The sequence below is a fragment of the Mesocricetus auratus genome, unplaced genomic scaffold (genome assembly GCF_017639785.1).
Source record: "Mesocricetus auratus isolate SY011 unplaced genomic scaffold, BCM_Maur_2.0 Super-Scaffold_4256, whole genome shotgun sequence".
Lineage (NCBI taxonomy): Eukaryota > Metazoa > Chordata > Mammalia > Rodentia > Cricetidae > Mesocricetus > Mesocricetus auratus.
In genome coordinates this window covers 16,449,364-16,462,344 of record NW_024429182.1, presented here as the reverse complement: position 1 = coordinate 16,462,344, position 12,981 = coordinate 16,449,364, and the positions used below count along the sequence as shown (strand labels likewise).

Genomic DNA, 12,981 nt, shown 5'->3' with positions numbered 1-12,981 from the left:
GACTGCTTTCAAGAATCAGTTCTTTAGCACAGTGTGGGTCCTGGGAATTAAACTCAGGTCATGGGGCTTGGCAGCAGGTGTCCTTACCCACTGAGCGATCTCACCAGCTCCTCCCGCCCCCAATCCACCTTCTAGTAAGCCCTCCCAGGCAATTCTGGCATGCTCCAAAGCTTTAGGAACACTCTCATGTCTACTGGTCTCCATTATTTTCCTTCAGGGTTTTTCTATCTTGTGTCTTATTGTTCATCTGGGCATCGCTTACTGCCTTTTGGAAGTCTGCAAGCGTAACCAGGGGATGTCGTAGTGCCTTCTCACCCGTGCATTCCTAGGAATGCATAGTAGGGATCTAATAAACACTTTTAGATAAATAAACAGATGAATGAATGAGCAGCAATAAAATGAATGAACTAACTAGGAGAGGGAAAAGGAGTCATCACTCCTGCCTTCTGGAGTCGCAATGGTGACCTCAGTAGCGCCTTGCTGCTTGCCTGAGGGTGGGACCTACGGTGGTAAATGAGGGTGCCATTCATATCCCAGGCAGCCCACCCCGCCCCACCCCACCCAGCGACGTCTGAAGGGATCAGAGAGACTCCTGGTTGCATCAGGGGAAGCGCCAGGCCTGAAAGGTCCAGCCTGGGATCCAGCCAGGGGAACCGTGCTAAGAAAGAGGAGAACAGCTAGAGATACGTATCTAGTCCTGTCCACAGAAAGCCCAGTCCCTCAGGGCCTCACTCCCTCCCGGCATTCAAGGTCCTGTCTTGCTCACAAGCTCTTTGTCGCCTCACAGCTGTCGCTGTAGCACAAGCCCATCATGCTTCATGCTTTTCACTTCCGACTTTTGTGGGGGACACTGGCAACCCCCCAGCTGCTCTTGCTGCTGTGTTCTAAGTTTGACTACGCTGCAATCCCCGAAAGGTGAACACTGAGTTTCACCTCTCAGGTCCCCGCAAGACCTAACCGGGCTAGATACAGAACTGGTGTGCAATGGCGTAGTGTCAGGCATCCATACACAATCATTCCCCCCTAAGGACCAGCTCTGGGGTACACTGCCTGACTCTCGGTCCTCCTATTGGTCCCCCTCCCTTTTTCTGAACGTACACTGCTGTGTCTTCAGACCCTTCCCCTCATACTCTGAAGCCTGGGCACCGACTCTCCACAGGCCAGCACCCAGCTGGTCACACAACGGGCTGGTTAATGGGAGATCTCCTCCATCCTGCTTCACTCCCTAAAGTGCATGCAAACGTGTCAGGAGGAAGGCAGAGACCAAGGGATGGAGGGGCTGACTCAGCACTCTGCCTTGTGCATTCCTGGGGCTAACTTATATCTTTTCCTTATACAATGATTCCATCCCTCACCTCTGATCCTTCTACAGCTCTGAAGCCTTGAAATTTTGGCTGGAGGAGAGGCAAGGGTAAATGGAAGACAATCCCCTTCCCATCTCTTGAATCCCCCTGACCATACTGGCTCTAATCAACCCTCATCCTAATCGGTCCTTGCTATCCTCAGAAATCCCCATCCAAGCCATTCTTGAGCCCCACACCCACCTTCAATGGGGGAGTTGATGAGGATGACTCGGCCCATGGGGGACGAGGCTCGGATTCCGCGGGGGGGCCCATTGAGCAGGCGCTGCTGCTTCCTCAGCAAGTATCGTGTTGCTGTGGAGCCTGAGTCGCTGCCCAGATGGCCTCGGGAGGAGAGGGAGCTCAGAGAGCTAGAGCTGAGTTCTCCTAGACCCAATGGGTCAAAGCCCACTGTGAAACCACGTGCCATGGTGGCGAGGCTGGGGCATTTCCCTACAGGTCCAGAGGGAGTCTGCTTGTCCTCCAAAGGTTGGTTATTGGTGTTCCAGGCTCCATGAACGTGCTCTGTAGGGCTGGAGTCTCAGCGAGGCGGAAGCCCTCACTCTCAATGCTGACAAGTGTGTGTTCCAAATCTGCGCAGGAAGAGCAGGGTTGGGAGAGGCATGAGTGCTGTATCGCCCCAGTACTCCATGTCCCCGTGCCTTGAGCATCCTGACTCCTCATTTCTTGGGCCCCTCACCTCTCCCGCCCTGGGGCCAGAGGAAATCTGCCCAGTTCAGAACCATCTTGGACTTGGGGAGCTTTTTCTACAAGGCCATTGAGAAGCTCTCTTTCACCCCTCATTGCTGCCCTCAACGGAGTCATTCACCCGGTCTCCAGTCCTCAGTTGAGGTTCAGAGAGTGGAGATGGGATTACAGCAGGCTCTTGAACTTTAAAAGGAACAAGAAAAATGAGTGTCAGGACAGTTTAGAGCAGTGCCTTTCCTGTGTGTGTATACGGGTAGAGGCTAGCCTCCCGAGCTAGACTTCAGGACCTGGGACAGCTGCAGCCGAGCTGGCCCCCACCGCCACCCCCAAGCGACCGCTACGCTCCAGGCTGCAGCTGTGGAGATGAAGCCGCTGCGAGACCCTATCCCATGCCTGGTGATAAACTAGTGCAAAACCAGAGACCGCACCCTCCAGAGCATCTCTGTGATCCCCAAAACAGACTCCCCATTGTGGGCCCTCCTGCCCCTCTACCTCCAGGACTCGGCCCCCTCACCTGGTTGCTTGTGCAGACGCCCGCTTCGCTGTCGGGCGCGAGACACTGAACCAGCTAAGGACCCCGCCCACGCTCGGCGCGGCTGCGGGAATTAGGCTGGCCTGCACCGTCCTGGGATTCCATTGGCTGCTGACGCCGCCAGTCACTCTTTTCTGGCACCTTTGGTAGCCGGTCCGGATTGTAGCTCGTCACCTGCCAGGTACCTCTGGGCTCTGCCCGCCCCAATTATGAACCCCACAAGTTTTTAGAATTTAGGGCAGCTCTGGAGCCTCGCTCTGGCGACTAGAATCACGTCTTCTCCAGCCCTCACCCCCCAGCTTCCTGGGCTCGTGAAGTTGCCACCTCTCTCGTGGTCACTCCTGAGGTCTCTGTGGGAGAATGTCACAAGCAAAAGAGCCGAACATGAACCCGAGATGAGCAGGAACGAAAGAAAGCTGGAGTCTCGGTGTGCAGCGGCCGGGTTCTGGGTGCTAATGGATGAAGGGTGTGTGTGTGTGTGAGAGAGAGAGAGGGGGGGGGAGGGAGGGAGGGAGGGAGGGAGGGAGGAGGCGGTGGTCTCTGGGGTGGTCTCTGTGTATAATGCCTTCTTCACATTCTGAGTTGAAAAATTGTTTCTCTGGGCACCCTGTTCTGGAAAGTCCGCAAGACAGAGGAGCTGACCCCAGCACACAGGAGGAGAGCAATCTTTCGGATGCACCAGCTTGGATGCAAGAAGCAGAGATCACGGGCGACTCTGGCCGTGCACATCCCAGGGACTGGAGCGTCAGTCTGTGCACGGATAAGTGTTAGAGGCGTAAGGAAACTGCTGGCACCATGGAGCTGGGGGCTGGGTGGCAAAGAGGGACACAGGCACCTCAGGAATGTGGCTGGGAAGGGATGCAAATGGTGAGGATCTGCAAGAGGAGTACATAGATCCTGGAGTACCAGACCAGGGGGCCAAGCAGACAGGGCCCATTGCCAAGGCAGCCATCAAGTAAACAAGACGTAACCCGAGTCCCTGCAGGCGGCGCACCATCAGAGGCCCGCCCTCCACGCCGCTCACCCGTGCCCAGTGCACCTAGACCGGGTGCTGCCGGGTCGGGTGCCTCCCGAGGCAAGCCAAGGGACTGCAAGCGAAGGAGACAAGTGGGGCGGCTCCTCCCCTCCTCTCTCTTGTTGGGAAGGCCGCCAGAACTGCTTCCCACGACTGGGTCCGGTCTGGTCTCAACGGCCTGGTCTGGGGGAGTCGCTCTACAGGACGTCCACTGCCCCGGAATTCTGCCAAGCCGGGGGCGGGTTGGGCGAACGAGCCTAGGGAGCCCCCGCCCTTCCCTGCTGCTCAGCGTCACTCGTGACGTCCCGGTGATGGATGGGAGGAAAGCAGAGAGCTGTGAGGAAGGCGGTTCTGCGAGCTGCTAGAGGCTGAAAACCCCGGAAAGCCTGAGTGCTTGCTGCCTTGGGAATCTTCAGAGTGTAGGGGTGAGTGCCTGGGGTCCGAGGGGAGGCTTGCCTTGAAAGGCGCTCTCTGTTTTGTAGGGATTCCGCATTGCACGGTCTGTTAGGATCTGCAGGGCACAAGGAGGGAGTGGTTGGGTGAGGCTGTGTGTAGGCATACTTTCAAATGTCTGCACCTGATAGACATTGCTGAGTGTGTGAGTGTGTGTGTGTGTGTAGCGGTATTCTGACTGCTTGGCTAGTGTGTGTATAGTGTGGGTCTAACCTGTTTGTGTGCCGGAGAGGGTGTGCATGTCTTTGTGTGTGGGTATGTGGGAGTCTGGTAGGGGCGTTGTCTACTGTAGGGAGGAAGTGGAGTTGGAGGGGATTAGTCATTCTGCAGGATTTTTGTTTAACACAGCCAGATGGCTGCTCCTGGCATTCCTTTTTGTGCTGGGTGGAGGGGCATCCACTTAATCTTGCCTTTTCCTGAAGTGGATGGCTCAGAGAGAGTTGCCTCGATGTCTGTGTCAGCCCTATTCAACCAAGGACCAGGAGAGTCCCGGGTTTTTGTGCAGGAGTTGAAACAAATGAGTTTGAAGGGGATGTGTACATGCTCTTCCCCTCACAAATGGTTGCCACTTGAGCCGTCTGTCTGAGATGTGGTACTGATCAGCCCTCAGGTGGCTAATGATCCTGGTCTCCTCCAATCAGGGGCCTGAGAGGCCGATGACTTTTGTCATCTTCCCAAACAGCCTTGGAAGTTTTTTTTTTTTTTTTAACCTTGGCTTTAGAGCAGCTGGGGCCTGAAACTGAAATGGGACTGGGCGTGTTATCCATGTTCCTACAGCAGGAGCTCAACATAGCTGCCCCGGATTAGTTGCCGCTGTTGAATCAACCACACAAATGTAAATCCTCACCATGTAAAATCTGCACCAGGCCAGCGTGAGGAAAGCTATACACACTCTTAGTTCTGGTCTTCCCTCCCCTCCTCAGTAGCTATAGGTCCCTGGCTAAAACACTACCTAGGACACAACTGCACCCTTACCCATGCTTATCTGTCTAGAGTCACCTTGAACTCTTGCAAGAACTGGTTATAGTTTCTGGGACTGGGGCAGAGCCACCAAAGTTTCCCCAAGTGGAGTCCTTGGACCTGATCCTTGTTCTTGCTGCCCTGCAGAAGATGGGTGACTTGCCCTTGGGTATCAACATCCAGGAACCTCGATGGGACCAAAGCACATTCCTAGGCAGAGCCCGGCATTTCTTCACAGTTACTGACCCTCGAAATCTGCTGTTGTCCGGGGACCAGCTGGAAGCTTCCCGAAACATTGTGCAGAATTACAGGTGAGCCAGCCTCCAGCCAGATGACAGTGACACAGCACTTCGCTTCAAAGGATCTTAGGACATTGCGTTGAGGAGGCAGCGTTGAATTTATGGGTAGGCAGCAGCTCTGCAATTCACAGATCCCCTTTCAGGACCATTCTCAGGGCTGTCCACTCTGCAAGGACAAAGAGGCCCAAAAGAGAGTCCTATGCAGACAGACGGGCGATAACTCTCATCTCTTCACGAATAACTCTTGGAATGCCCCTAGTCATTTCAGACCCTTTGAAAACCACCATCACTGTGACCCTGGAGAAAATGTGGGACTAAAAAGGATATAGAAAGAGCAAAGTTCACATAGGAGAGGCCTTGGCCTTCCCCACAGACAAGGAGCTCCTTTACTCTAGGCTTGAGTAGTAAAGTTCCTGGTCCTTTGCCAAGAGTTCCCTGAGGCAAGCAGCAGAGACAGGAAGGGCAGGTCTGACCCCTACAACAGCTTGTTGGTTCCTTTCCAATTCCTCCAGGGCCGGTGTGGTAACCCCGGGGCTCACGGAGGACCAGCTATGGAGAGCCAAGTATGTGTATGACTCTGCATTCCACCCGGACACAGGGGAAAAGGTGGTCTTGATTGGCCGCATGTCAGCCCAAGTGCCCATGAACATGACCATTACGGGCTGCATGCTCACCTTCTACAGGCAAGTCTTACCCACATCCCCTCAAGCGTTGTGTTCCAGAACACGGCTGGGTGACTAGAAGTCTCCTTTTTGCTCCCCCCTTTGGGCAAAGAACAGTGTGTGTGTGTGTGTGTGTGTGTGTGTGTGTGTGTGTGTGTGTGTCCACTTGTATAAGTTGTACCAGTTCTGGGACCATCAGTTAAGTACCTCTTGAGGAACTCTGAGGGTTTCAATATTGGGAGTTTGGGGGCTGGAGAGATGGCTCAGTGGTTAAGAGCACTGACTGCTCTTCCAGAGGACCTGGGTTCAAATCCCAGAACCCACATGGCAGCTCATAACTTTCTGCAACTCAAGTTCCAGTGGGTCCAAGTCCCTCACACACACACATGCAACAGTGGGGTTCAAGAACAGGGGATACGGTGAGGGACAGACATAAGTAGTCTATCCTCGCACCCTCAGGACGACGCCGACTGTGGTATTCTGGCAGTGGGTGAACCAGTCCTTCAATGCCATCGTGAATTATTCCAATCGCAGTGGGGATGCTCCCATCACTGTGCGGTGAGAACACCCTCCCCTCGTGGACCCCTGTGCCAGGGGTTCAGCTCTCCTTTCAACTTCACGTTCGACCACCACCCGAGGGCACGCTGTCCTTTTGTATCTGTTCTGGGGGACCCACTCTGTTTAAAGAGGGAGGAGGACTTTTACAGAAGTTTACATTGGAGAGGGGGGGCTTTCAATGAAGCTATCCTCTGACTCCCCCTGCATTGGACACCTGTGATGTCCTTAAGGGAAAGGCATGCCGGACCCTGCCGCTCTCCTTGTGATCTGGCCTTTTCCTCCACAGGCAGCTGGGAACAGCCTATGTGAGTGCCACCACCGGGGCTGTGGCCACTGCTCTGGGACTCAAATCTCTCACCAAGGTAAAGTCTCCCTTATGCCACCAGGCCTCTCATCAATCCTCTACCCATTTCCTTCCTCCCTGTTACCCTCTCAAGAGGTTCCCCAGGTTCGCTCTGAACCCCCCACCCGTGGTCCTCAGAGCCACTGAACCCGCCTTTCCTCCCCAGCACCTGCCCCCACTAGTGGGTCGATTTGTGCCCTTCGCAGCTGTGGCCGCTGCCAACTGCATCAACATCCCCCTGATGAGGCAGAGGTGAGTGGCCCAGGCTCCTGGCACAGGGATGTCCAGGTACCCTCGACTTCTGCAGACCAGCAGGTACAGGGAGCGTCCTCTCCATCACTGATGTGAGCCACTGGGCCCTGGCTTACTCTGTGTGAAGGGTGCAGACAGATCCACGATTTCACAGAGGGCTCTTCACTGGGAAACTGCTGATAGGGGCGTGGTGTTGGACAGCAGCAAGGCTAGACCCTCACTACTTGAATGAGAAGGAGGGGTGTATATGATTGTCAGAATGAAGGTGACTTCAATAAGCAAAAATGGATCCTGATGGGTCTTATGCCACCATCAAGAACATCGCATTTCTGGCAGTGGTGCAACCAGTATCTTTGGTCATAAAGCTCAATATGTGTTTTTTCCCTCCTCCTCCTCCTCCTCCTTCTTCTTCTCCTTCTCCTTCTCCTTCTTCTTGAGATAGGGTTTCTCAATACAGACCTGGAACTTATGATATAGAACAGGCTAGCCTTGAACTCACAGAGATCTGCCTGCCTTTGCCTTCCAAGTGCTAGGATTAAATGGTCAGTCCAAATAACATTCTTAACAGTTTTGCTTATGTATACTAATCTGGGATGCTGTGTGGAGAAAGCCCTACCTGGACTACTCAGGGTGATTCTTGGTAGTTATGATCAAGATAGCTGTTCCTGTCATGCTGGATCCCAATACTCTGGGAATTACTCTACACCCAGCCCTCCTTTCAAACTCACCTTCTTCAACCCACACAGCGTGGCCAACCTCCCCCTGCTCCCTGGCTGGGCGGGGCTGCACAACACCTGTCTGCTTCTCTCTGGGCTTTTTCCTACACCTGGGGGCTGTTCAAAACCAGCCTTTGAATGGGGGAAGGTAAGGGGTCTCCAGAGATCTTCTGACCCGAGCCTCTTTCTCTTCTTAGGGAACTGCAGGTGGGCATTCCAGTGACTGATGAGGCAGGTCAGAGGCTTGGCCACTCGGTGACTGCTGCCAAACAGGGAATCTTCCAGGTGGTGATATCGAGAATCGGCATGGCGATTCCTGCCATGGGTGAGATGGAGATGTCTGGTGGAGCTCGGGAAGCTAGGAGAGAAGATGGGCTGAGGGTCTCAGGGGTTTTGACAGCTCAGAGTCACCAGGTCCAGGAAGAATGGGAGGAGGCGGGAGGGAGGTCTTCTGTCAGTTCCCAGAGTTCGCTAACTCTCATTGCCCTGCTCGCCCCTCAGCCATTCCTCCAGTGATCATGAACGCTCTGGAGAAGAAAGACTTCCTGAAGGTAAGAAGTCACTTTTCACTATTCTGTCCAGAGGTTTCTGACATGCACAGGGATGACCGTCATTGCCATGCCTGATTGCATTCTCGTGGTGTCACTCACTGTGTCCCCCACTAAGAGGCACACATGCACACTCTCATGAATGCACAAGCATGACAGGGAAGCAAGGCTCAGGAATACAGGCTCCAGCTCACTCATCGAATCATCCATTCTCAAATAAATGTGAGGTCCTGACTATACACCAGACATGCTAAACAGAACTAGGATGGTTGTAGACCCTGTCCCTATGAGGCGTGCAGTCTACAGAAACTAACTAAGTAAGAAACAATAGGGCTGGCATTGCGGCACACACCTTTAATCCCAGCAGTCTGGAAGCAGAGGCAGGTGGATCTCTGTGAGTTTAAGGCCAGCTTGGTCTACATAGCAAGTTCCAGGTCAGCCAGCGCTACACAGTGAGACCTTGTCTCAAAAAACAAAACAAACAAAAACAGTAAACAATCATTGTAGTTACAAAATGTGCTTTGTAGGAAACCAGTGGGGCATTATAATTGCGACTCTCTGGGGAACAATTTAGGCAAGGATAGGCCTTGGAAGATCCAAAGAAGAAGGAGAGTCTGACAAAGAGTGTTTCAGGGAGAGAGAACAGCCAGTTCCAAGGCTCTGCGGCAGGGAGAAACATTCCAGATGTCCAAGGGCTCAGAGGCAGAGTTGATGGGTTAGAACCATGGTGGGGAGCCTCGATGGGACACAAACCATTCTGCTGTCTCTGTCTCCCCACAGCACCGCCCCTGGCTGGGAGCGCCCCTGCAGGTGGGACTGGTAGGCTTCTGGTAAGTATGCAAAGGTTTGCTAGGCCATTGGAGAGCCTTTATCATTCTGAGTGTGGAGGGCGCTTATCACCTTTCAGGAGCTTACACACATTGCTCAGTCATACATTCAGTTGATGTAGATACTCACAGTGCATAATACATGTGTGTGTAGAGTCCTAGGGGTTCTTGCCGTTTGGTGAGGGGTTCAGTCTTTATTCACTAGAGAAAACCTTGCAAATAAACTCTGGCACAATCCAGGAGGTCCAGCAGATTTTATTCCCCCCTTTTTAAAACATTTTTTACTGAGTTTTACACTTGTCTTTTAAATATTATTCTTTTATAATTATTTGATGTGTATGAATATGCACCATGTGTGAGCCTGGGAGTTACAGATGACTGTCAGCTGCCATGTGGGGGCTGGGAATTGAACCTGGGTCCTCCAGAAGAGCAGCCATCTCTCCAGCCCCGATTTTATCCTGATTCTGTCACTTTCTAATCACGGGGCTTTGGATCAATGCTCGTGAGGTGCTTTCCTCACCCAGAGTCTAATGTCGGGACTGAGTTTATCACTCCTAAATGGTCCTTTGGGTCCATTTCCAAACCTTTACACCTGGGATAAAGCTCCCCAAGACGTCTCCATGAGGTGGGGTGCCGGGAGAGGATGCTCAGGCCTGCTTCACAGGCGTTTCCGTGCTCTTCTTCCCTAGCTTGGTATTCGCCACGCCCCTGTGCTGTGCCCTGTTCCCCCAGAGAAGGTGAGTGATGCCCTTGGACCGGACCAGAATCCTTGCACAGGATGCCGCATCTCTGTGCCTGGGAGGCCAGGGAGGCCCACGGGTGATGTGGGAGCTGGGGGAATGAATGACAGTGAGCCAGCCCTTCTGAAACCAGGAGAGGATTCTGGGAGCGAGGGGAAGCCGGGCCCTGGGACTGAGGTGCTGAGCCCAGGGTACATCCATCGAGCCTGCGCTGTTCTGTTGCAGCTCCATACGTGTGACCAGGCTGGAGCCGGAGCTGAGAGATCAGATCCAAGCTCAACACCCCAGCATCGAGGTGGTTTACTACAACAAGGGGCTTTGAGGGGAGTTGGCCCCTGCCCCTTTCCTTACCTCCTCAGGCTGCTTCTTGGGTGCCACCTAACAATGCTACCACTTGTTTATCTTCTGGGTCAGGGGATTAAGTGGGGAGTAGCCACTGAGACCAGCAACCCCTCAGCCTGGGGGAGGTAGTCCTGTAAGCTTCTCCTCTCCTCTCTGGTTTCAAAGAGCAAGTCACAAAACCCATTCCTCCTGAGCTCGTGTGAGCACAGACATACGTATGCCACACATGGAAGTGTTCACATATTTGGTAGGCTTTTCTAGGATGTCTTAATATTTGGCTTCCCACCCGTCTCCTGTCCACCTAACAGCAAGCCAGGTCACAAAGGTGACACTTCCTTCCCTAAACTGTTCCTCTGGCCAAGACTTACCTGACAGTATCTTACCCTTCTGGATATAGGTGAAGCCCCAGAATCCCAGAACACTGACTGAGAGCCACCAGCACTGAGAGCCACCAGCCATACAAACAGAGCCCAATCCTTCAGGTTTTGAGTAGGTGGCTCCAAAACCTGGCTCAGGATCTGGGCTGGCAGAGGAAGTGGTGTTGGGATCAGGGTGACAAGGGGCTCACGCCTGCTGTGCCCCACATCCTAGAATGGCTCCATTCCTGTCTTCTCTCCTAGTGGAATGAAGGGATGGTGGTAGCCTGTACTGCCCTCCACGCTGCAGTGTGGGTGCTTTAGGGATAGTTTTAGGCATTCTTGGTCTATTCTGATGTCATGACTTGAAACAGAAATCCCACAATTCCAATTCCTTCCCTAATCAGAAAGGCACACAGGCAAAGCAGGCATTCCCCGTCACGAACTGCCACCACCTGTCCCCACTTCTAGGGGGCTGGTGTGTGGGAATGGTGCTTAAGCACAGGCCTCACACGTACAATCTCGAGACAGGTACTTCTGTGTTTCTTAGACATCCACCAAACCTCAGCTCCTTCCTGGCCACCTTCCTTCCCGGGGATTCACATACGCTAGGAAAGTGTTCTGCCACTGAGCTACATCTCCAGCCCTTTTCTTCCTCCTGTCTCTCTTCCTTCTTCCTTCCTCCCTCCCTTCTTTCTTGTCTCCTTCCTTCCTTCCTTTTGTTTGCTTTTCCAGACAGGGTTTCTCTTTGTAGCTCTAACTGTTCTGGAACTCGCTCTGTAGACCAAGCTGGCCTCAAGCTCAGAGATCCGCCTGCCTCTGCCTCCAAAGTACTAGGAATAAAGGTGTGCGCCACCACCGACAGCAGCCCATCTCTTTCTTGACACATGACTCTTCCCACTCTCTGCCTTTAACTTGAAGAAGAGGAGGAACCCAGGCCTCAATAGATGGACGAAACAGAAGATGGGTTTAGGAATGGCATGGGTAGTAGTGATCTCCACTCTGAATCCATGGCTTCTAGCTGAAAAGGTGAATGGGGTGGGTGGAAAGGTCCCAGTGATGTCCGCTGAGACCACCTTCCTGCTCTCACTAACCACTTCCAGTGACAACAGCTGTCATGTCATGGTGTCAATAAACTGCAATCCTGTCTAGTTTTTGATCTTCACTTGTTCCATGCCCCAAGTGTCTAGGTAAGTGACCAGGAGATCCTGCCTTCAGCCTTCCCTTCCTTCTCCCAAACTCTTCCCTGTAGGGAGCCTCATCTCCCAGCAGAGGGCTCTCTGACTTTACAAAGCGGGTCCTCTGACCAGCACCAAGTCCCTCAGAAGAAGAAAGTGTGTTTTTCTTTCTTCACTGAGAGGGCTGCTCATGTATTTATTAATTCAAGCTCTTGGCTTCTTAGTTTCTTTAAGGAACTTTGGTGTGGAGTGGTGAGCTCTGGTCTGTAGGAAACCTCCAGAGAGGGGACAGGAGGACAACGGTTTCATGCTCCCCCCAAAGTGAAGCTGTCAGGGAACCCAGGGTTCTCCAGTCTATGCATGCGCACACCAGTGTGTGTGTGATTGGGTCCTAGGTATTGAACCCAGGTTGTTAGGCTTGGAGGAAAGCACCTTTATCTCCTGAGCCATCTCACTAACCTCCTTACTTTTATAACATTTTCCCACCCTGGAGATGAGGTAGGAAACTTGTTCCTGCATATAGCTGGGAAGAGTCATTTACTATTGCTTTCTTTCCTGGAGTCTTTGCCTTGTTAGATACAAGGAAATTACCATGGTTAAAGCTACTAAAATAGCTGGGCATTGGTGGCTCACGCCTTTAATCCCAGCACTCGGGAGGCAGAAGCAGGTGGATCTCTGTGAGTTCGAGACCAGCCTGGTCTACAAGAGTGAGTTCCAGGACAGCCTCCAAAGCCACAGAGAAACCCTGTCTCAGAAAAAAAAGAAAGAAAAAGAAAAGATAAAGTTACTACAATATCTGTACCCCACTCCACGCAAGGAAAGAGCCCTTCTGTGCCCACTTTCAGCTTTTAATAAGTGGTTGGGTGAAATCTTTAGGGTTAAATAGTCCCACATCAAGTGGGCCTGAGTCACTCGTCTTGGGGTAACAATTTACTTGTGTGGGAAGAGTGCTGACACCAGCCCCTGAGTGCGTCGTGTGGTGCCAGCCTCAATGAAGCCAACACCTTTAGTTGTTGATCTTTGAAACTTGAGACAGGCACATTCTGCCTTTCTTAGAAAAGACATGAGTTTAGAGACATTACCAAAGTTGCACATCAGTGGCCATGGGGTTGCATTCCTGTAATCCTAGCATTTGGGGGTTGAGGCAGGAGG

General features: G+C 52.7%; 2 protein-coding genes across 4 annotated transcripts in view; one reads left to right on the top strand and one right to left on the bottom strand.

Moving 5' to 3' along the window:
• Positions 1-2,690, bottom strand: part of Pdzd7 (PDZ domain containing 7) — a 20,241-nt gene extending 17,551 nt beyond the window's left edge. Inside the window, exons 1-3 of one of the 3 annotated variants that reach the window (XM_040743836.1) lie at positions 2,563-2,689; positions 2,041-2,231; positions 1,545-1,933 (exon numbers count right to left, since the gene is read on the bottom strand). In XM_040743836.1, the coding sequence (XP_040599770.1) occupies positions 1,545-1,770 (226 nt within the window). In that variant the 5' untranslated portion in view covers positions 1,771-1,933; positions 2,041-2,231; positions 2,563-2,689. Of the gene's footprint in view, positions 1-1,544; positions 1,934-2,040; positions 2,232-2,562 lie in introns of all 3 variants that reach the window. The other 2 variants (XM_040743838.1, XM_040743843.1) reach the window with 2 other exon arrangements.
• Positions 2,691-2,866: 176 nt separating this feature from the next.
• Sfxn3 (sideroflexin 3) lies at positions 2,867-11,394 on the top strand. The gene is made up of 12 exons (XM_040743888.1): positions 2,867-3,007; positions 3,201-4,020; positions 5,156-5,319; positions 5,820-5,990; positions 6,429-6,527; positions 6,814-6,889; positions 7,037-7,122; positions 8,036-8,163; positions 8,340-8,389; positions 9,167-9,216; positions 9,903-9,950; positions 10,179-11,394. The coding sequence occupies exons 3-12, from the start codon at positions 5,159-5,161 to the stop codon at positions 10,273-10,275; spliced, it is 966 nt and encodes a 321-aa protein (XP_040599822.1). The 5' UTR covers positions 2,867-3,007; positions 3,201-4,020; positions 5,156-5,158; the 3' UTR covers positions 10,276-11,394.
• Positions 11,395-12,981: the final 1,587 nt, after the last annotated feature.